This window comes from Triticum aestivum, chromosome 5D, assembly GCF_018294505.1.
Source record: "Triticum aestivum cultivar Chinese Spring chromosome 5D, IWGSC CS RefSeq v2.1, whole genome shotgun sequence".
Classification (NCBI taxonomy): Eukaryota; Viridiplantae; Streptophyta; class Magnoliopsida; order Poales; family Poaceae; genus Triticum; species Triticum aestivum.
The window spans coordinates 434,013,304-434,033,551 of NC_057808.1; the positions used below are offsets into that span (position 1 = coordinate 434,013,304).

Sequence of the window (20,248 nt, forward strand, 5' to 3'; positions counted from 1 at the left end):
GCATGAACCAGATCCAGTTCTCATTAGTTTCAGAATAAAAAACACCCATACAAACTGGATACATCCAACTATGGCCATCAACGGCGGTAGCACTAGCTAGTTGCCCCTTGAATCTGCCTGTCAAGAAGGTGTTATCTACTGCCAAGTATGGCCTGCAACCACTAAGGAACCCGTCGATGCAAGGCTTCAAAGCGACAAAAAATCTCTTAAATCTGATTTTATCTTTTATTGTGTGGCACTCAATTATCACTATGCTACCGGGGCAGCACCTTTCAATTTGTGCCTTAAAACTATACAGATTATCAAAGCTTATATCCCAATCACCATATAGTTCCTTCAAGGCTAGCAGCTTACCCATGTATACTCTCTTGTACTTGATGTTGATTCCATGGTGCTCTTTAAGCTTCTTTCGCAATGCCTTTGGTCCTAGAGTTGCATCATCAATTAGCCAATCCTTCACGTGCTCACATATCCACCGCTTGGTTGCATTCTTTATCTTCTTTTTCCTTTTTGTACTTGAGCAATCATGACCACAAGAGTTCTTTCTCACCTACAAAAGACAAACATAGATGATTAGTAAAGATCTTTTAACAATTTAAGCACACATGAGTAAAGTTAGAAATTACCATTACGGTGCACCCATCTTCCATTGAAGAAGCATATATCCTCCATGGGCACTTATCTTCATCCCTTCTTGAACAATAAGCCCTGAACCTATGTGGTGCACTTTTCTCGGTGTTAAACTCAAATTCATGTTTGATTGCATGTTGAGAAAGCGCCAACTTAAACTCTGCCATATTGGGATATTTTCTTCCTTCGGTCATTGGGGGATCTAATTTATCATATTCTAAATGTGGTGCATGCTTGTCGGGAATCGTAGCATAATTTTAAAATTTTCCTACGCTCACCAAGATGCATCTATGGAGTCTACTAGCAACGAGGGGAAGGGAGTACATCTACATACCGTTGTAGATCGCGAGCGGAAGCGTTCCAATGAACGTGGATGACGGAGTCGTACTCGCCGTGATCCAAATCACCGATGACCGAGTGCCGAACGTACGGCACCTCCGCGTTCAACACACGTACGGTGCAGCGACGTCTCCTCCTTTCTTGATCCAGCAAGGGGGGAGGAGAGGTTGATGGAGATCCAACAGCACGACGGCGTGGTGGTGGATGTAGCGGCTCTCCGGCAGGGCTTCGCCAAGCTTCTGCGCGAGAGAGAGAGGTGTTGCAGGGGAGGAGGGAGGCGCCAAAGGCTGTTGTTTTTGCTGCCCTCCCTCCCCCCCACTATTTATAGGACCCCTTGGGAGGGGGAAGCCGGCCAAAACCCATCTAGGGTTGGGGGGGCGGCGGCCAAGGGGGGAAGGGGTTGCCTTGCCCCCCAAGGCAAGGGGGAACTCCCCCACCCTAGGGTTCCCAACCCTAGGCGCATGGGGGGGAGGCCCAAGGAGGCGCCCCAGCCCACTAGGGGCTGGTTCCCTTCCACTTTCAGCCCACGGGGCCCTCCGGGACAGGTGGCCCCACCCGGTGGACCCCCGGGACCCTTCCGGTGGTCCCGGTACAATACCGATAAACCCCGAAACTTTCCCGGTGGCCAAAACTGGACTTCCTATATATAATTCTTCACCTCCGGACCATTCCGGAACCTCTCGTGACGTCCGGGATCTCATCCGGGACTCCGAACAACTTTCGGGTTTCCGCATACATTTATCTCTACAACCCTAGCGTCACCGGACCTTAAGTGTGTAGACCCTACGGGTTCGGGAGACATGCAGACATGACCGAGACGCCTCTCCGGTCAATAACCAACAGCGGGATCTGGATACCCATGTTGGCTCCCACATGTTCCACGATGATATCATCGGGTGAACCACGGTGTCGAGGATTCAATCAATCCGTATGCAATTCCCTTTGTCAATCGGTATGTTACTTGCCCGAGATTCGATCGTCGGTATCCCAATACCTAGTTCAATCTCGTTACCGGCAAGTCTCTTTACTCGTACCGCAATGCATGATCCCGTGACTAACGCCTTAGTCACATTGAGCTCATTATGATGATGCATTACCGAGTGGGCCCAGAGATACCTCTCCGTTTACACGGAGTGACAAATCCCAGTCTCGATCCGTGCCAACCCAACAGACACTTTCGGAGATACCCGTAATGCACCTTTATAGTCACCCAGTTACGTTGTGACGTTTGGCACACCCAAAGCACTCCTACGGTATCCGGGAGTTGCACGATCTCATGGTCTAAGGAAAAGATACTTGACATTGGAAAAGCTCTAGCAAACGAAACTACACGATCTTTTATGCTATGCTTAAGTTGGGTCTTGTCCATCACATCATTCTCCTAATGATGTGATCCCGTTATCAATGACATCCTATGTCCATAGTCAGGAAACCATGACTATCTGTTGATCAACGAGCTAGTCAACTAGAGGCTTACTAGGGACAGGTTGTGGTCTATGTATTCACACATGTATTACGATTTCCGGACAATACAATTATAGCATGAATAATAGACTATTATCATGAACACAGAAATATAATAATAACCATTTATTATTGCCTCTAGGGCATATTTCCAACAATGCTCTGTTGGGGAACGTAGCAGAAATTCAAAATTTTCCTACGTGTCACCAAGATCAATCTATGGAGTCATCTAGCAACGAGAGAGAGGAGTGCATCTACATACCCTTGTAGATCGCGAGCGGAAGCGTTCAAGAGAACGGGGTTGATGGAGTCGTACTCGTCGTGATCCAAATCACCGATGATCCTAGCGCCGAACGGATGGCACCTCCGCGTTCAACACACGTACGGAGCAGCGACGTCTCCTCCTTATTGATCCAGCAAGGGGGGGAGGAGAGGTTGATGGAGATCCAGCAGCACGACGGCGTGGTGGTGGAAGTAGCGGGATCCCGGCAGGGCTTCGCCAAGCGCAAGCGGGGAGGAAGAGGTGTCACGGGAGGGAGAGGGAGGCGCCAGGGCTTAGGTATTGCTGCCCTCCCTCCCCCCCACTCTATATAGGGCCAAGGGAGAGGGGGGGCGCAGCCTTGGCCCTTCCTCCAAGGAAAGATGCGGCCAGGGAGGAGTCCATCCTCCCCAAGGCACCTCGGAGGTGCCTTCCCCCTTTAGGACTCTCCCTTTCCCTTATCTCTTGGCGCATGGGCCTCTTGGGGCTGGTTCCCTTGGCCCATATAGGCCAAGGCGCACACCCCTACAGCCCATGTGGCCCCCCAGGGCTGGTGGACCTCCGGACCCCTTTCGGCACTCCCGGTACAATACCGATAATGCGCGAAACTTTTCCGGCGACCAAAATAAGACTTCCCATATATAAATCTTTACCTCCGGACCATTCTGGAACTCCTCGTGACGTCCGGGATCTCATCCGGGACTCCGAACAACTTTCGGGTTACCGCATACTAATATCTCTATAACCCTAGCGTCACCGAACCTTAAGTGTGTAGACCCTACGGGTTCGGGAACCATGCAGACATGACCGAGACGTTCTCCGGCCAATAACCAACAGCGGGATCTGGATACCCATGTTGGCTCCCACATGTTCCACGATGATCTCATCGGATGAACCACGATGTCGGGGATTCAATCAATCCCGTATACAATTCCCTTTGTCTACCGGTATGGTACTTGCCCGAGATTCGATCGTCGGTATCCCGATACCTTGTTCAATCTCGTTACCGGCAAGTCTCTTTACTCGTTCCGTAACACATCATCCCGTGATCAACTCCTTGGTCACATTGTGCACATAATGATGATGTCCTACCGAGTGGGCCCAGAGATACCTCTCCGTTTACACGGAGTGACAAATCCCAGTCTCGATTCGTGCCAACCCAACAGACACTTTCAGAGATACCTGTAGTGCACCTTTATAGCCACCCAATTACGTTGTGACGTTTGGTACACCCAAAGCATTCCTACGGTATCCGGGAGTTGCACAATCTCATGGTCTAAGGAAATGATACTTGACATTAGAAAAGCTCTTAGCAAACGAACTACACGATCTTGTGCTAGGCTTAGGATTGGGTCTTGTCCATCACATCATTCTCCTAATGATGTGATCCCGTTATCAACGACATCCAATGTTCGTGGTCAGGAAACCGTAACCATCTATTGATCAACGAGCTAGTCAACTAGAGGCTTACTAGGGACATGGTGTTGTCTATGTATCCACACATGTATCTGAGTTTCCTATCAATACAATTCTAGCATGGATAATAAACGATTATCATGAACAAGGAAATATAATAATAACCAATTTATTATTGCCTCTAGGGCATATTTCCAACATGCTCTGCCTCGTGCACTTCCTCATCTTCCTCTACTTCCTCATCGCTCTCATCCTCGCTCTCATGATCAGGAACATAGTCTTCGTCCCTTTCTTTATCGAAACAGGGAACCATGATAAGAGGATCTAATTTATCATAATCATCATCGTCTAAATAAATATTTTCCTCATCAACACCAACATGTTCATTCTCAAGTATTGGGTTGCGAAGATAATCATCATCGTCTTGTTCTGTGTTGCTAGGTTGGATATGCACATCAATATGCCACTCCGTGGTAGGCTCATATGGTTCAGATGGATCACAATATGCAACAAACAAGTGCACAACCTTTGTCTTAGAGAGTTTCTCAAACATAGACACCAATTCCTGGTCAGATGTTACTTCTGGGTAGATTTTAAGAAAAGGATCATAGTACTGAACATGTGCAACTTCCAAATAGCGAGGCGAGTACTGCTCTACGATTGATTCAACCAAGTCCTTATAAGTTGTTAAGTCGGAATCAATAACCTTATCATAACAAAAGCATTTGATATCCTTCCTAGCTTTTTTTGGGTTGCCAAGCAATTTGATTTTCAGCAAATATGTTGAATTTGGATCCATCCTGTAAAAGCAAAAGATCAATTGTGCATGAACATACTTACTTCGTGTTTTAAATAAACAATGTGACATGTGTAAACAGATTATCCGATATAACATATTTGTTTTATATGAACATAATCTTTGTTTATTGTTTCATTGTAGATTTGGCAGCAACAAATATCCATCTCTAACTACTCTGTTGCATCTTCGATCCATCTCAAGTACACTGTTTAATATGAACATAGTGTTGCATTTTGAGAAAAATCATGTCAAGGATGGTGAAGCAAATATGTTGCATTTTGGATCCATCTCTAAGTAATCTGTTCGTTCAAGGACGTATCATGGCAGCAAATACTCAAATATAGAGAAAACAGACACTTACCCTTGTAGCCATGCCGGAGCACTTGCATCCGAGGCCGTCGCACCTGGACCTCCCTATGCCTCCCCGCCATGGCCGCCCTCCGGCGCCGCACCTGGACCTCCCTCCGCCTCCCCGCCATGGACGCCCTCCAGTGGCGCGCCTGAAACTCCCTCCGCCTCCCCGCCATGGACGCCCTTCGCCTCCCCGCCATGGACGCCCGTCGCCTCCCCGCCATGGCCGCCCGTCGCTTCCCCACCATGGCCGACCGAGGCCGAGACCGGCGCAGCGTCGGCCACGCCCTCCACCGCGCCGTCCATCCCGCCACCAGTAGCAGCATCGGCCACGCCCTCCTCCATCCGTGATTTTTTTAGGGTTAGGGATCGAGGGAAAGGGGAATCGAGGAGAGTAGGGAGGGGATCGGGGGGTTGACCCAGCGCAGCGCCTGACGGTTCGCTCAACCAGTTGTTTTTTCAGCGTCCTAGCAGGGGTAAGAACGACATTTCCAGTCACAGTTAACGTTGGTAACGGCAAAAACTGACAGATGTGTCAAAGAAGGAAGAAAATGAAGTTGTGGTGTCAAAAAAGGAAAAATAAATTTTTTAGGATCAAAAAGGGAACTAGATTTTAAGAATGGGTCAAATAAGGAATTCTCTCCAATTTAATTGCATGTCTCGTCCCAGCATGTAGAAACCTTGCGTGGCATCACGTGCGGAGATGCAACGAAATGTATAACTTTTTTGGTGTAGTTGGCTAAAAATAAGTCCTACATTTTGTTATAGCGGGAGTAGTAGTTAGTGTAATCCATGTGTATTATATAGGATTAAAATGCTTAACTGATACTCCCTTCGTAAAGAAATATAAAAGCGTTTAGATCACTACGGGAGTAATTTCTACGATTATACATGGCATTTTTACGGTGAGTGATACCCATGGTCAAGCTCTAGTGTTAGCTGGAGGAAAAGATTGCATGCATCGATAATTCATTTATTCATTTACCTTGCGCATGACGCACATATATAAATACAGGATGGATCGGCCTCTACTTGTCTCCCAAGATATACAAATATACGGAGGGGACAAAGGAGGTACGGCAGTACAAATACAAGATCCTAGTCCTATACATGTACATACGATAATGTATATTCAACACCCCCCGCAGTCGAAGCGTCGTCGTAGACGCAGAGACTAGACCGAAACTCCTCGAAGACAAATGTTGGTAGTCCCTATGTCATAACATCAGCGAACTGCCGAGCGGTGGGCACATGAAGAACCCGAACGCACCCAAGCGTCACCTGTTCACGAATGAAGTGAATGCCGAGCTCAATGTGCTTCGTTCGATGATGATGAACATGATTAACGGAGAGGTAGACGGCGAAGACGTTATTGCAGTAGACGATCGTGGCCTTGTGAATCTCACAAAGCAACTCCTGAAGCAACTGATGGAGCCAAGAGCACTCAGCAAACGGCATTAGCCACTGTGCGGTACTCCACCTCAGCACTCGAGCAAGAGACCGTGGGTTGTCGCTTGGACGACCACGAAATTAGCGAGGGCCCGAGGTAGACACAGTAGCCTGACGTGGAGCGTCGCATGTCGGGGCAGCCAGCCCAGTCGGCGTCGGAGTAGGCGACAATGTCGGTGAAGGCGGAAGCTGTCAGTGTGAGTCCCAAGGTCATGGTGTCACGTATGTACCGGAGATGGAGGACGCGGGAGAATTCATGGCGGCGGCGGGGATTAGGTTTTGGTGGGTGGTGGTGGCTAGGGTTGTAAGTTCAACATAGGTTCGCCACTGCCAATCTGGATCTGGATTATTTCAAACGAAATTTGCCTGCTTTTCTAACGGTAGTGTTATCCTGGTCTGGTCGTCAAGCTCGCCTGATGTGTCGGATCATTGAACGAGATCTGGCCGGTGATGATTGCAACGCATGTTTCACACATTTGTCGAGTTTTACAGGACGAGATCGGTGGAGCTAGCCATCTCTGGTCCAATGTTTTCAAGCTTGCAACAGCGGAATATAACGTCACACGTACCTGTCCGTCAGCTGGTATCTCTTCCTTCGGGGGCGGACGCTCGCTCGGTACTAGCTACACGCTCGTGGTGACAACGCATGCACGCTGGTCCCAGGAGCATATATCCGTCCGACACGGGACGTACGGGATCCGATCGAGTGCGCCAGTACTAGTACCACACAGAATACAGAAAAGGGCAGGGATTCATCAGGAAATCAAATGAGCCCGGCACGGGTCACGGGAGAGGAGGAGATGCGGCGGAGCGGTCGTTGGTTCTCTTCTCCTGCCGCGCGTGACGCGTCGCCGTCGCTTTTCCACGGCGCCGAGGTGTCGCCGCGTCAGAGGCCTCGTGCTTCCTTCCTTCCTTCACCCCCTTTTCCCGATGCGAATCCCTTCTTCCACGGGCGATCCCCCGCCGCGCGGTGGTGGTTTCCGGCAAAGCGACGGGGCCGGGTCCCCGGACGTCATCGCACGATGGAGATGCCGCCGTCGGTGGACCCGTCGGCACGGGCGCGGACCGTGGCCTCACGTGAGCAGAGCATATACTCACTGCTGCTGACAGTAACAGTGGCCCTTCCCGGTTGCGTGGCTGAGAGACTGCGCGCAACAGTGTGAGTGTGTGACGGGTGAACGAGGCCGGCGTCGGAGCGTGCACCATGAGCCGGGAATCTTGGCGCGTCGCTCGCCGCCGCAGTAGCTCTTCGCTCCACTTGGGACGGACTGGCTAGTAGGATCGGTTCGGCCCGTCGACTCGTCGTCGAGCACAGGTCTTTGTTTGTTTCTAGGGTAGCGTCAACTCCTCCTCCAATGGGAAATTGGGAACCCTTGTTTCAGCCCGAGCAGATCGGTCGGAATATTCTCTCTCCCCGATGCACCGTTCGTCGGTTGGTTGGCGGCGCGGCCCTCCCGTTGGATCGTGGAGCTAGCAACTCTACGTGCGGCGCCGGCGCCAACCAGCCAAACCCACTTAAACCCCTCCAAGAACAACAGTGGCACTACAGTACGTGCTAGTTTACGCCCAGTTGCGTCGCACCTGGCTGCTATCTCGATCGGCTCGCGAGAAGAGAAGAGATGGACCTTCCGGAATGCGGACCCAGCCTCGGCCTAAGGCCGACTCCAGCGCACGACCCCATCCCGTTCGTGTGCGTCCATTTTGAATAAAACCGACGAACCAGATGGCCCAGCACGCGGACGCAAACTGACTTTTATCCGTTTTCTGTCCGCTTTCGACCCATCCTCATCCTAAGTTTGGACTGCTTTTGGGATGAAACGGACAGCGCGCGGACGAGCGGGCCGTGTGCGCGTGTCCTCCCCTAGCTGGTCCGTCGGTGGCACATGGACCCCTTTTTCTATCCGCCCCCTCCCCCTCCAGCCGCACCCCCTCCACTCTTCTCCACTCGCCGACGCCGCCATTGCAGCTCGGACGTGCGCTCGCCCAGCCCCCTTCCCCTCGACGCCCCCGAGCTACCCAACCACGACCACCTGATTTGCGCACCCGGCTGCCGGATTTGGAGCAGACCCGGTCGGTCTTGAGCTCGTCCGGCTGTGGGAGGCCGCGTCGCGCCATGGACTGCCCGGGCACTGGGCCGGAAGGCCCCAAGCAAGGCCGCAATGCCGCATGCAGGTAGTGGCTCCTCCTCTAGCCGCTCAGATCTACGCCGTCGGTGGTCCGTCGGCAGATACACGAATGGCGGTCGGCCGGGCTCGGTGCTAGCCCAAAAGCTCGTCGGCACACCGTTGTCACTCATTAAATGCGATGACTGCCCAAAGAAGGTCATGAGAACATCCCGGATGGGCGTTCATCGAGTGATCAAACGATGGGGTATGTGCTATTTTAGCTTCAGTTGTGCTCTCGACTAGTTGTGCTAACTTAAAATTTTATTATGTAGAATGGATGCAAGTTTTTGTATTGGAAAAAGAGTACATCGATATATTGATAGAGCGCAATTTAGTAGATGTTCGCACACTTTTAGCTAGCATAGAGGCTAGATGAGACTAGTGCACTTGTTGCTAGAATAGAGGCTAAACATGAGACTAGATGTGAGGAAGCAACGTCTACTTCTTTACACTCGAAGAAGAAAGACGCACGCAAGATCGAGCCTCCACAGATCAACAATGAATGCATCGAGAAGGCACTAATCCAACTTACAGGAGCAGTTATGAAAATTGAATATCTTCTAAAATGTATTTTTGTGTTTTTTGTTTTCTTTGGTCTTACTTTTCTAGTCAAAATTTGATGATGTATTCTCATGTATCAAAAATCAATGATGAAAAAAGTTATGGGCTTGCAAAGAAAAATGTACGCGGACAGAATGCAGCCGGGATGCGTCCACGTTGGGCGCACGGCCACCGCAATCCAGAAACTGCCCGGACACGACCTCATTGTCGACAGAATCCGGATAAAATGGACATCCGTTTGAAGTCGTGCGCTGGAGTCGGCCTAACTCGGAGCATATGCTGCGGAGAAGAGAACTCGTCGAGGCCACGAAGCATATCCGGAAGCACCATCACGCGAGGGACGACCGAGCAGTGAGTACTAAACCAGTAGCAGCACTACTTGAAAAACCATTGCTGGCGAGGTCCACTGATAAAATATGGCGTACTCTGGCCAGTAGGAGTACTATACTACTAGTACTAGTGCTGGCGCCTTTTTTTTTCCTGGCTGGGTGGGTGATTAGCTTTGTGTTTGTGATGATGTTTTATATGCAGTGCGGTGGGAGTACTATTTTGGTTTCCGGTGGATGGGTTGGGATGGATCCCTCCCGTCGTCAGGTCCGGTGGGCTGGGTTGGGGGTGACCAGGGGCTGACGGATCCATCTTATCCGCGCTGCCAAATCCAAAAGCGGCACGATGCGAGCGCGGCTACCGGCTGCCGCGCGTCGGCGCCAGCAACTGCTGGGTGGGAGCATATTCCCACGCCCCATTCCATCCATCCTCCTGCGCTCCCACCTTTGTTTAACAGGTTCCCGCTCGCTCGCTCCGTCGGCCCGTCGCGCCCGAGACCCACGATCCCGCCGGGCTCCCACGTGACGCGGCGCGGGCCCGACCTGTCTGTGGCCTGCCCAGTTTCACACGAGGTGGTTACGTGCGTGCGGTGCGGTTCACCGGGCCAAAACAGCTGAGCGCGAGACCAACATCAACACCACCACCACCTGTCACCTCTGTCTGACACGCGGGCCTGCTCCTCTGGCCAACGAGTTTCGGCTAGAATTAACACTTCTTTTCGTGCCCGTTTCCGCAAAGACCAGGGACGTGCCGGGCATGATCATCGAGGCGAAATTTGCGCGTGACACTCACTGCGAAATGCTAGCCAGGAGCGACATCTGCGCAACCTAAGAGCATCTACAACCGTAATACCCATCAAGCGGGCGATTCGTAGTGCCCGCACAGTCGCCTTTTCCCTCTCTTCATAATCACACACCACAAATTCGCCTACTCTATTTCATACAAACACATGCAAACAACGTTGAAACATAGTAGCAATTTCGACGTCGGACGTACACATACTTCATATAAAAGGGCCGATCATCACAGCCAATTAAAACATAAAAGCTTAATTTAAAGCACACGGGGGTGACATTAGTTCACCGCTCCCTTGTCGGTCGCTTCCCCTTGGGGCCTCGACAACTCTCCGCGGAGTAAGCATCCGCAGTGGGCGGCTAGTTGTTGGCGTCCGTCGTAGAGCCGCTGTCGTCGGAACCGAAGGACGATGAGAGGAACCACGCGAAGCGCCCGGCGACACGGCTCTCTCCGCACCGCCATGTCCGACTCCTCGAGCGCGCGACGAAGAGCCGCCGCTTTCTCGGGCGTCGGCGGCGTGCGTCAGTCTCCGCCAGCTGTAGGACCGACGGATAGCTAGGCGGAGTTGTGCGTCGTCGTCTTCGGCGGGCAGCGGCCGAGCAGACCCGCAGAATGCGTTTTACAGTTGGTGAAAAAAAAAACAGATTTACGGGCCGGCGAGGGTGGCGGCCGAACAGACCCCGTATAATGCCGACCCGCAAAATGCGTTTACAGTTCGCGGAAAAACGGATTTATGGGCCGGCAAGGGCGGCGGCCGAGCAGACCCTGCAAAGCAACATACCCCGTCGTTTTCGCATTTGAAGAATGCCCACCCAGGGGTGTTTCAGAGTGCTAGATATTAGCCGCAGTACTGTCTGCATGCAGTCGTCGCACTGTATGAGCGGTATCGCGCGAGCCGCTGCGCGTGCGCTGAGCCCGGGCGACGGCCGGCCGAGACCATGCTGGCAAACCGACAGCGGCGGCTAGAGAACGAACCAGTACTTGCATGCGGCTCTGGGACTTTGCCGCGGCTGTGCGGGATGCTTCCCGACCAATCCATGGCTTGGCGCAACCACTGGTGGCCGGAACCGCCAAATCCAGCGGCCGCGGCAAACAACCGTCGATCTGCAACTTTTCGGCCGGCGGGCAATATCTCGGGCGTGCGGCGGCCCGCAGGCGTGATCCCGATGGCTGGTATGATCGGAATCGTAGGCGACGGTGGGTGGAAAAAAGCGCGGGTTGAAATGTCCCTCCCACCAACCGCTACCGCTATATACCGGGCACCAACGGGGCGAGGGGAAGAACCCGCGTTTTCGAGGATAGGAGTGGGAATTTTGCCGCGCCCCGCAAAATGTTTTAATGGTCGGACGCGTTTGCGAGGTCTGATCGAACAACATTTTTCGAGCGGAACCATACTTTGACGGTTATTTTACGGGTCGGGCCATTATACAGGATCCGCTAGAGATGTTCTAGGTACCCCAAATTTAAGAATGCTTATAGTAGGCCGTCCGGCCGGTTGCCTCGTGCCTAAGCAACGAACGACGCAGCAATCAAATTCAAACCGTCCAACGTACTAGCCACTAGAGCTTACTCCAAGTTTACAGATATTCGTCCAAGATGCGACGAATAACCCAATTCAGCTTCTGCTACTGGACGTCCATGGCAGGCACAGCGATTAAAATAGCCCCCCAAAAATAATAATATCCTACTCCTTACCACAGTGTGCGCCACAATGGCCGGGAAGAAGCACCGATGCAGCGCACCGGGCAGCCCGCAGGCAGACCCCAAACCCAAAAGCCGAATTGGCCACAGCCCCGTCGTAGTACTACTAGTTGTATTTGCGACCGACCGACCAGATGAATTTGACTCCATTTCTTTTTCCTTCTTTTTTCTTTCATAAAGAAAAGAAATAAAGAAAAGAAAAATGGTTTCCGCACACTCGCGGGGCAGCAGATAAACTCGCACGCAGGCGGGCACGTAGGAGTATATAAAACCACTGTGGCCACCAGCAGCCACAAAAACTCTCTCTCTCCCTCTCTCGAAATCCCTCTCCCTCTTTCCATTTTCCTCCCCCTTTTCTCCTCGCCCTCGCCCGAGGGGATCGATCGCGCGCGATTTAATCCCCTCCCTTACGAAATCCGCGAGCGACCGAGATCGCGGCGAGCCCGGCCCGGCGGTAATGGCGGTGGAGGAGGTGGCCGAGAGCTGCGGCAGCCACGCGGCCGCGGCGGCGGGCGGCGGAGGAGGCGGACGCGGAGGCGGAGGCGGGGGGTCCTCGTCCCCGCCGGGCGCCGCGGGGTCCGGGGCCGGGGCGGGGGCGCAGTCCAGGAAGCAGCAGCAGCAGCACCACCACAAGCTGGAGGTCTACACCGAGGTGCTGGCGCGCCTCCACGCCGCCGAGGAGCGCGCCCCCGGCTTCGACGACGACCTCTGGAGCCACTTCAACCGCCTCCCCGCGCGGTAACGCTCCTCCCTCCGACGACGCGCGCTGCCAATTCAACGCATGGGTGCGACGCGGCGGTACTGACGAGTCTCGATTTGGCGTTTCGGGTTTGCCTGCAGCTACGCGATGGATGTGAACGTGGAGAGGGCGGAGGACGTGCTCACGCACAAGCGCCTCCTCGAGCTGGCCAAGGATCCGGCGCAGCGCCCGGCCTTCGCCGTGCGGGCCGTGCAGGTGACCCGTTCGCTCCTCCTCGCGACGGCTTCTTCCCCCTCGTGCTCGTGCTGGTTTAGGAATGCGATTCGGAGCGCCACTGATGTGATCGACCGCTGTAGATGACTTGAAATTCGATTGTCCGGAGTTGTATTATATGTCTGACTTATGTGCTCATCGTCCCTGGTTGGCTGGCCTCGCTGGGTTGGGGGTTCAGTTTTCTGCCCTTCAGATCTCCTTTTTTATAATCATTCCATCCCATCACTACTGAAGCTTAGTCAATGACACTCATTCTCGGTGGTAACACGCGTTTCATCGTCCAGAAGAATGGGGACATTTTATAATTCTCTTAAACTGGATTGGTGTTCTTATCTATGAAGGAATTGGCTCATTGGCACTTAGTATTACCACTTCCGGATACAGCAGTTGTTTATACGGTCAGCAGCACCAACTAGGAAGGAGCCTTATGGGTATCCCGTCACCACTGTATTTGAGATTTGAGAGTTGCCACGTTAGGTCTTTTGAGTGGTCTAAATGCTAACACTGCCAGGAAGTAATTTTTTTGGTATTTACTTGACTGATGGAGTATCAAACTGTTAAAAATCTGTTGTACTATGAATATGATGTTCAAAGAGTAGTTGTAGGGTGGGGTCCTAGAGCATTTTTAAAATGAGATAAAAAAAAAGCCTGAACGTTCCCTCTGAGTGTAGCATATTTTGATTGATTTTAACCACTTACTTACTGAGTGAAAGTTTAAGCTCACCCATTATTAGCTGGCAGCGCCGATGCATTATTTTATTCCCAAGTTGTGCATTTCTTTTTCTTTAACTGCAAAAATAGGTTCTAACTTGCAGTCTGCTGTGAAACTTCTATGCTGTTCATTGTCCTTATTTGAGTCTTGATTCATTAGGTATCTCCAATTGTTGATGGGAATCAGACTGATGCTGATTCACACACTGCAGGGGAGGAAGTTGCTTCAAGGCTGTTGAATAGGCAACAAAGGTACCTGAGCTTTTCCATCTGTTACTAAATATTTTTTGCTGATTGGAAATTGTCTAGTATCTTTCTTATTGCCATGCATTGCAAAATATACCTCTACCAGTGGTTCAATTTTCCTTCATTTCTAATATGTACAAGTTATTTTCAGCATCCACCCTCCTCCTGCTTTCGGTTCATCTACAAACCTTGAGGCCCTTGCGCTTGAAGCTAGTAAGTCGCAAGGCCAAGATCAGGATAGCACCTCAGATAATGTTCGATCTCTCTACAGGTAAGACTTTGCTAGTTACCTTTGCCTCTATTTTATCCTCATACAATATTATTCTGGTTAAATCAGTATGTGTCACTTGATAGTTAACATATTATAGGTATATGATTATTGCATTTTCTCGGTTTGTAAGTGCTATTTCCTTTGTCGAGGACACTAATTTGGTTGTATTTGTATGCCATACAGACCCATGCATGAAATTACGTTCTCTACCATTGACAAACCAAAGCTTCTCAGCGAGGTAAACAAGGATCTCTGTACATTTGTGGATTTTATTTGGGATATCTGTTTATATGTTCCTAGATTTTTTAACAATATAATTCATGATATCAAACTTGAATAAATACGAGTTCGCTGAATATGTGTGTTTCATCTATTTGTTTAGTGATGCCATGTTTTCTGATGCCCCCAGCTGACATGTCTGCTTGGTGAGATTGGTCTCAACATTCAAGAAGCACATGCATTTTCGACAAATGATGGCTACTCACTTGACGTGTTTGTTGTTGTTGGTTGGCATGCTGAGGTATGTCGGTCCCTCATTTTGTCTTTGTACCCATGATTTTGTGTTTCGTCGCTGTTTAACATTTAATGATCTGTTCATTTATTTAGGAAACGGAGGATTTAATAGAAGAATTAAAAAAAGAAATCAGCAAGATTGAGGAGGTGAAACAGAGACACATATACTTCATTGCAATTTAGTTAGTCCCAGTTTCACATGCTTGTTTTCTTCATGCTCATATTTTGCTTTGGCTTGAATTGGGCAGACACAAGCATGGTCTACATCTCATTCATGGTCTTCTCCAGTTGAAAATATGCAGATCGTGGAGAACTCAACAGCCGATCATGTTGCTATACCTACAGATGGTGCCAGTGAATGGGAAATTGATATAAAACTACTCAATTTCGGGAATAAAGTAGCATCTGGGTCATATGGCGATCTGTGAGTGTTCACTCCTGGCTATCATGAAAATTTATTTTGAGTTTTCGCGCAGTCACGTAACTGACTCGTTCTTTTACCAGTTACCGGGGTACATATTGTAGTCAAGATGTAGCTATTAAAGTGCTCAAACCTGAGAGGGTAAATGTGGACATGCAGCGTGAATTTGCCCAGGAAGTTTATATTATGAGGTTTGTTACATCATATGCTCTGTTTTCTCAATATACTTTTAAGGCTTTTGCACATAAACCTGTGTTTCCCCCCTCTGTGTATTTATGTCATCTCACTTAGTCCTGTTTCTTCTGTTACACAATGAATGCCATTCCTCTGTTTTTGAGTCGCCGACTAATCGCCGATTAGTCGCCGACTAATCGCCAAGTCGTCGCGGCGTGGCTGGCTCGCGCAGGCGACTTGACTCAGGGAGCGAGTCGCGCGACTCGCGTGGCTCGCCGGCGACTTGGTGCGATTAGTCGCGCGACTCGCTGGCTCGCTGGCTCGCGTGGCTTGCTGCTGCTGTATATGTGATCATGTGGGGACTGGGGAAGGAGGATGACCGAAGGAAAGAGAGCGCAGGGTGGGCTCTATAGGTGTTCTGCTTAGATGTAGTATATGAAAGAGAGCGCAGGGTGGGCTCTATATGTGCTCTGCTTAGATGTAGTATGTTTTCTCTGCTGTATATGTGCTCTGCTGCTGCTGTATATGTGCTCTGCTGCTCTATGTACTGTTGTGCTATGGCGACTTGGGGCGACTAATCAAGCCAAGTCGCTGACTCAAGCCAGCGAGCCACTAGCCGCAGCCTCGGCGACTTGGCTTGACTCGGCGACTCAAAAACCTAACCATTCTTAAAAATATTAATCTCAATCTCTCAGATGCTCTGGTTGTCACGTTTTCTCTGCTGAAATATTTACTTTTAGGATGCTAAGATGATAAAGATCCACCCTTGCTGTCATTTACCTGTCAAACATCTTATTCTCTCAGTTCTTTGCCTGCTTTACTAACTGATGTCTGACAGTACAAGTTATGTAATTATAGCTACATGTTAAAAGTATCACCCTTAGGGATCAGTTTCTTCCAGTAGTGCTCCTCTGTTTTTCCATTTATCTTCTAAGTTCATGAAGTATACATTGGAATTCAGGAAGGTTCGTCACAAGAATGTTGTGCAGTTCATTGGTGCATGCACTAAACCCCCAAGGTTATGCATAGTCACAGGTATGATTAAACAAAGCCCTTCCCTTCCAAGTTTCCATTTTCCTAGTGTGGCAGTGACAGTAACAATGACTGAACCTGCATTTTCTTCACTCGTCCAGAATTTATGTCCGGTGGGAGTGTGTATGATTATCTTCATAAGCATAAAGGTATCTTCAAGCTCCCTGCCTTAGTTGGAGTTGCAATGGATGTGTCAAAAGGCATGAGCTACTTACACCAAAATAATATTATTCATCGGGATCTGAAAACCGCCAATCTTCTTATGGATGAAAACGGGGTAAGTATTGTCTTCTTCCAATTATTCATGATGCATGCATCCTTGGAAATAATGTTCCACAAATCATAGTCCGAACTCCTAGACATGCCTCCACTTTTCCAGGTTTTCTGTACAAGAATAACAGGTGTTAAGTCCCCCCCCCCCCCCCCCCCCCCCCCCCTCTCAAAAGATGTTCTATCACAAAAATAAGAGGGGTTCTCCTATAACACAATGTTTATCTGTAATATTTGGTCTACTTAGCCTAATCTTGTTTGTGATTGATGAGTGGCTGGCCACTGGGATTGAACCTTCTTCCTGGTTGGGAGTACATGTGATGAATGTGTTACTGCAAACCGTTGTTTCGTTTAGTGCGTGATTCAGTAACAAGAATTGGCTAATTGTTCTAACTGATTGTTTCCTTCTACAGATGGTTAAGGTTGCTGATTTTGGTGTTGCACGTGTTAAAGTTCAGTCTGGAGTAATGACTGCAGAAACCGGGACATACCGTTGGATGGCCCCGGAGGTGATTTCTCTATCATTACTATGCTACCGCTATCACAACTTGGTTGTTATGTAATACCAATGCTAAATTTAAGCTGTAAAGAGCAGATTCTCCATTAGAGGTTGCGAGCCTGAATACCCAAGCTCTGAGTTCAGATTGACAGATTGACAGGGTAGGAAACACCTGGCCACCAACTTTTTCATTGAAAAAGAAGAAACCACAGAGTTCAACAGTTGTGAACTTGTGATCTAAAGCATTCTGGTGCAACAGCAACCTATCAATGTTTTAGTTACAACCCTTGGAATACGGCACCATCGCACCACCCCAAGGATGAACACTTGTGAGGCCAAAATAGAACTGCTATCCTCTAAAAAAAAAGTAAAAAACTGCTACCAGACCTACACAAGGATGCTAGACATAATCTTACTCAGATATTCACCCATCAGATGGTAGTGTGTTGTAGTGTAGCAGCAGTTACATTTTTCCTCATGTTTTTCATCTCCAACTCCTGAAGCTTTCTTTTCGTCAGTACTACACGATTCAGGGTTGCTCTCTCACCTGGCTTCCAGTTCCCCGTTGCTCCTCTCTAGTTGATTCAGTTTCAGAATTTGGCATACCGGCGTCTAGGTGTTGAGAAGCTGCTGTAAGCACCGCGAAAATATCAACAAACTAGCACATGATATATTTTGTTAAAATGTAAATCATTCCTCATCTTTTTAGATTAACCATAATGCAGAAGTAATCATGTTTGCATCTTCAATTTTAGTATGACTGCTCCATCATTTGGACATTGATTCGTCACTTATCAATTCTGAAAAGCTCAGGCCAAACATTCTGAATTGCCTCGCAAATGAGACGAGGCACTGCTCTGAGTTCATTTCGATGGCATTGCTTGACATGTGGGCAACATTGTATTGCTCCATATGCTTGATAGAAGCAAGGAGATTATTTTGTTTCTTTGCTATTTTTGAAACTAAACGGGAAGTTTCATTCTTAAACCTGTGTTTAATTCCCCACAACAAAAACAAAAACCTGCATTTAATCTTTAGCCAGAAAATTATTATTTATTGGTAGAGATAGTGTGCAAACCGCTGTCATTAGCTCTGATTGTTACCTCTTTATCTTTTTTCACAATAAATTCATCTACTACCATTTTCTGTATCTTAATAGTGCAGTGGCGGTGAATTCAAGAAATAGAGGTCATCAGTGAAATATTTTTGATTGATATATCACCTTACAAAGTTTTATCTGTTATAGGTTATAGAACACAAGCCCTACGACCACAAGGCTGATGTTTTTAGTTTTGGAATTTTGTTGTGGGAACTGCTCACTGGGAAGGTACTTGCATCACTCTTCTGCCACTGTTAGTTCATTATGTTAACTGCATTGTTTTAAATGAGTTAGTAATTTGTTTATACATCTATTGCTTGCAGATTCCTTACGAGTACCTGACACCATTACAAGCAGCTGTAGGTGTGGTTCAGAAGGTAAAATTGCTTGTCATTTTTCCATGACCGTAGTCTTCTTTGTTCTTGTTATGTTCAGACATGGATTCTTACTCAACCTATCATGTCCACCACACAGTACCATGATAATGATCATATATGTTTTGGGCTACTACTGCTATGTTCAGACATGGATTCTTACTCAATTTATCATATCCACCAACCATAATAATGATCGTATATCTTTTGGATTACTGCGCACAGATAACATAACATGGTTTGAGTTTCTTTTGTTCCATGATATCATGGGATTTCAAGATATGATCAGTGTTAACATACTCTTAGGAATGGTTCGCTGACGCACAAGCAAAACGAATGTTATTTGGACATCGGTGCTTTGTTTACCACTTTGCCTGATCAATGGTGTTATAGTGAAACAGTAACATCCATCTAGTCGTGTTTATGAACTCTGTGACTGCAGATAAACATACGTACTCCGAACTTCCTAATTTAAAGATAAATGCAGAGATATACTTACCTTATACTCCCTCCATTTCTAAATGCAAGTCTTCGTACAAATTTCAGTACGGATACATACTGATGTATATAGACATATTTTAGAGTGTAGATTCACTCATTTTGCATCGTATGTAGTCCATATTGAAATCTCTGAAAGGACTTAAATTTAGGAATGGAGGTAGTCCATATTGAAATCTCTGAAAGGACTTATATTTAGGAATGGAGGGAGTACAATCTTATTAACATGTCAATCTTGCTTCTCAGGGATTGCGGCCCACAATACCAAAAAATGCTCATGCAAAGCTTGCGGAGCTCCTTCAGAAGTGCTGGCAGCAGGACCCTGCTGAAAGGCCAGATTTCTCCGAGATATTAGAAGCTCTCAAGAAAATAGCAGAGGAGGTTTGTGACTGAGACTTGCTTTAATGCATCGAGGTTTACGTTCTTATCAAAGTGATGGTGCAGGTTGGAGATGAGCACGACGGAAAGCACAAGGACAAAAGCCTGGGGGGATTCTTTTCGTCTCTGAGGGGGCGAGGACACTAAGGTGGCGCAGGCGTACATGGTTTGCAATCCATTTGGACGGGCCTGAGCGAAGATCAGCGCCTGTTTGTCAGCATACCCCAGTGCCAGTACATTGAGATGGATGCCTGCTGCATCAGTGAACTGGGCTGGATGGCAACTTTTCAGTTGTAGTTCCCACTCATCGGCTGCAGCCAATAGTTTTTTTTTGTCTGGTTATTTACTTCCGGGTTCTATTACATGTAACATAGGGAGAGAGTGCTTGTGGACTGTACATTATTTAATCTGATCTCCTCTAACAGGCTGTAACTTGCACATGAAATAATAAGCCTAGCTTAGGGCGTGCTGTGATTCTTTCACTTGCGAACTATCTCTTTACATCCTGCCGGCAGCTTGAATGTTCTTGCATG

The 20,248-nt window shown here is 48.7% G+C and overlaps 1 protein-coding gene across 1 annotated transcript; it reads left to right on the top strand.

Annotated features, from left to right (window-relative positions):
- The first annotated feature begins 12,556 nt into the window (after window positions 1-12,556).
- LOC123122433 (serine/threonine-protein kinase STY46) lies at window positions 12,557-20,197 on the top strand. The gene is made up of 16 exons (XM_044542636.1): window positions 12,557-12,994; window positions 13,097-13,211; window positions 14,101-14,192; window positions 14,338-14,457; window positions 14,641-14,695; window positions 14,867-14,977; window positions 15,064-15,117; window positions 15,219-15,394; window positions 15,475-15,582; window positions 16,527-16,600; window positions 16,699-16,874; window positions 17,281-17,376; window positions 18,613-18,693; window positions 18,789-18,842; window positions 19,584-19,718; window positions 19,782-20,197. Exons 1-16 carry the CDS (start codon window positions 12,714-12,716, stop codon window positions 19,860-19,862), a joined length of 1,809 nt encoding a protein of 602 aa, XP_044398571.1. The 5' UTR covers window positions 12,557-12,713; the 3' UTR covers window positions 19,863-20,197.
- Window positions 20,198-20,248: the final 51 nt, after the last annotated feature.

Excerpts from the sequence above, each read along its gene's own strand:
- LOC123122433 (XM_044542636.1), top strand. The coding sequence starts at position 12,714 with ATGGCGGTGGAGGAGGTGGCCGAGAGCTGCGGCAGCCACGCGGCCGCG. Across the intron at positions 14,978-15,063 it reads TTGTTGGTTGGCATGCTGAG|GAAACGGAGGATTTAATAGA; the intron begins GTATGTCGGTCC and ends TCATTTATTTAG. Across the intron at positions 15,118-15,218 it reads AAATCAGCAAGATTGAGGAG|ACACAAGCATGGTCTACATC; the intron begins GTGAAACAGAGA and ends TGAATTGGGCAG.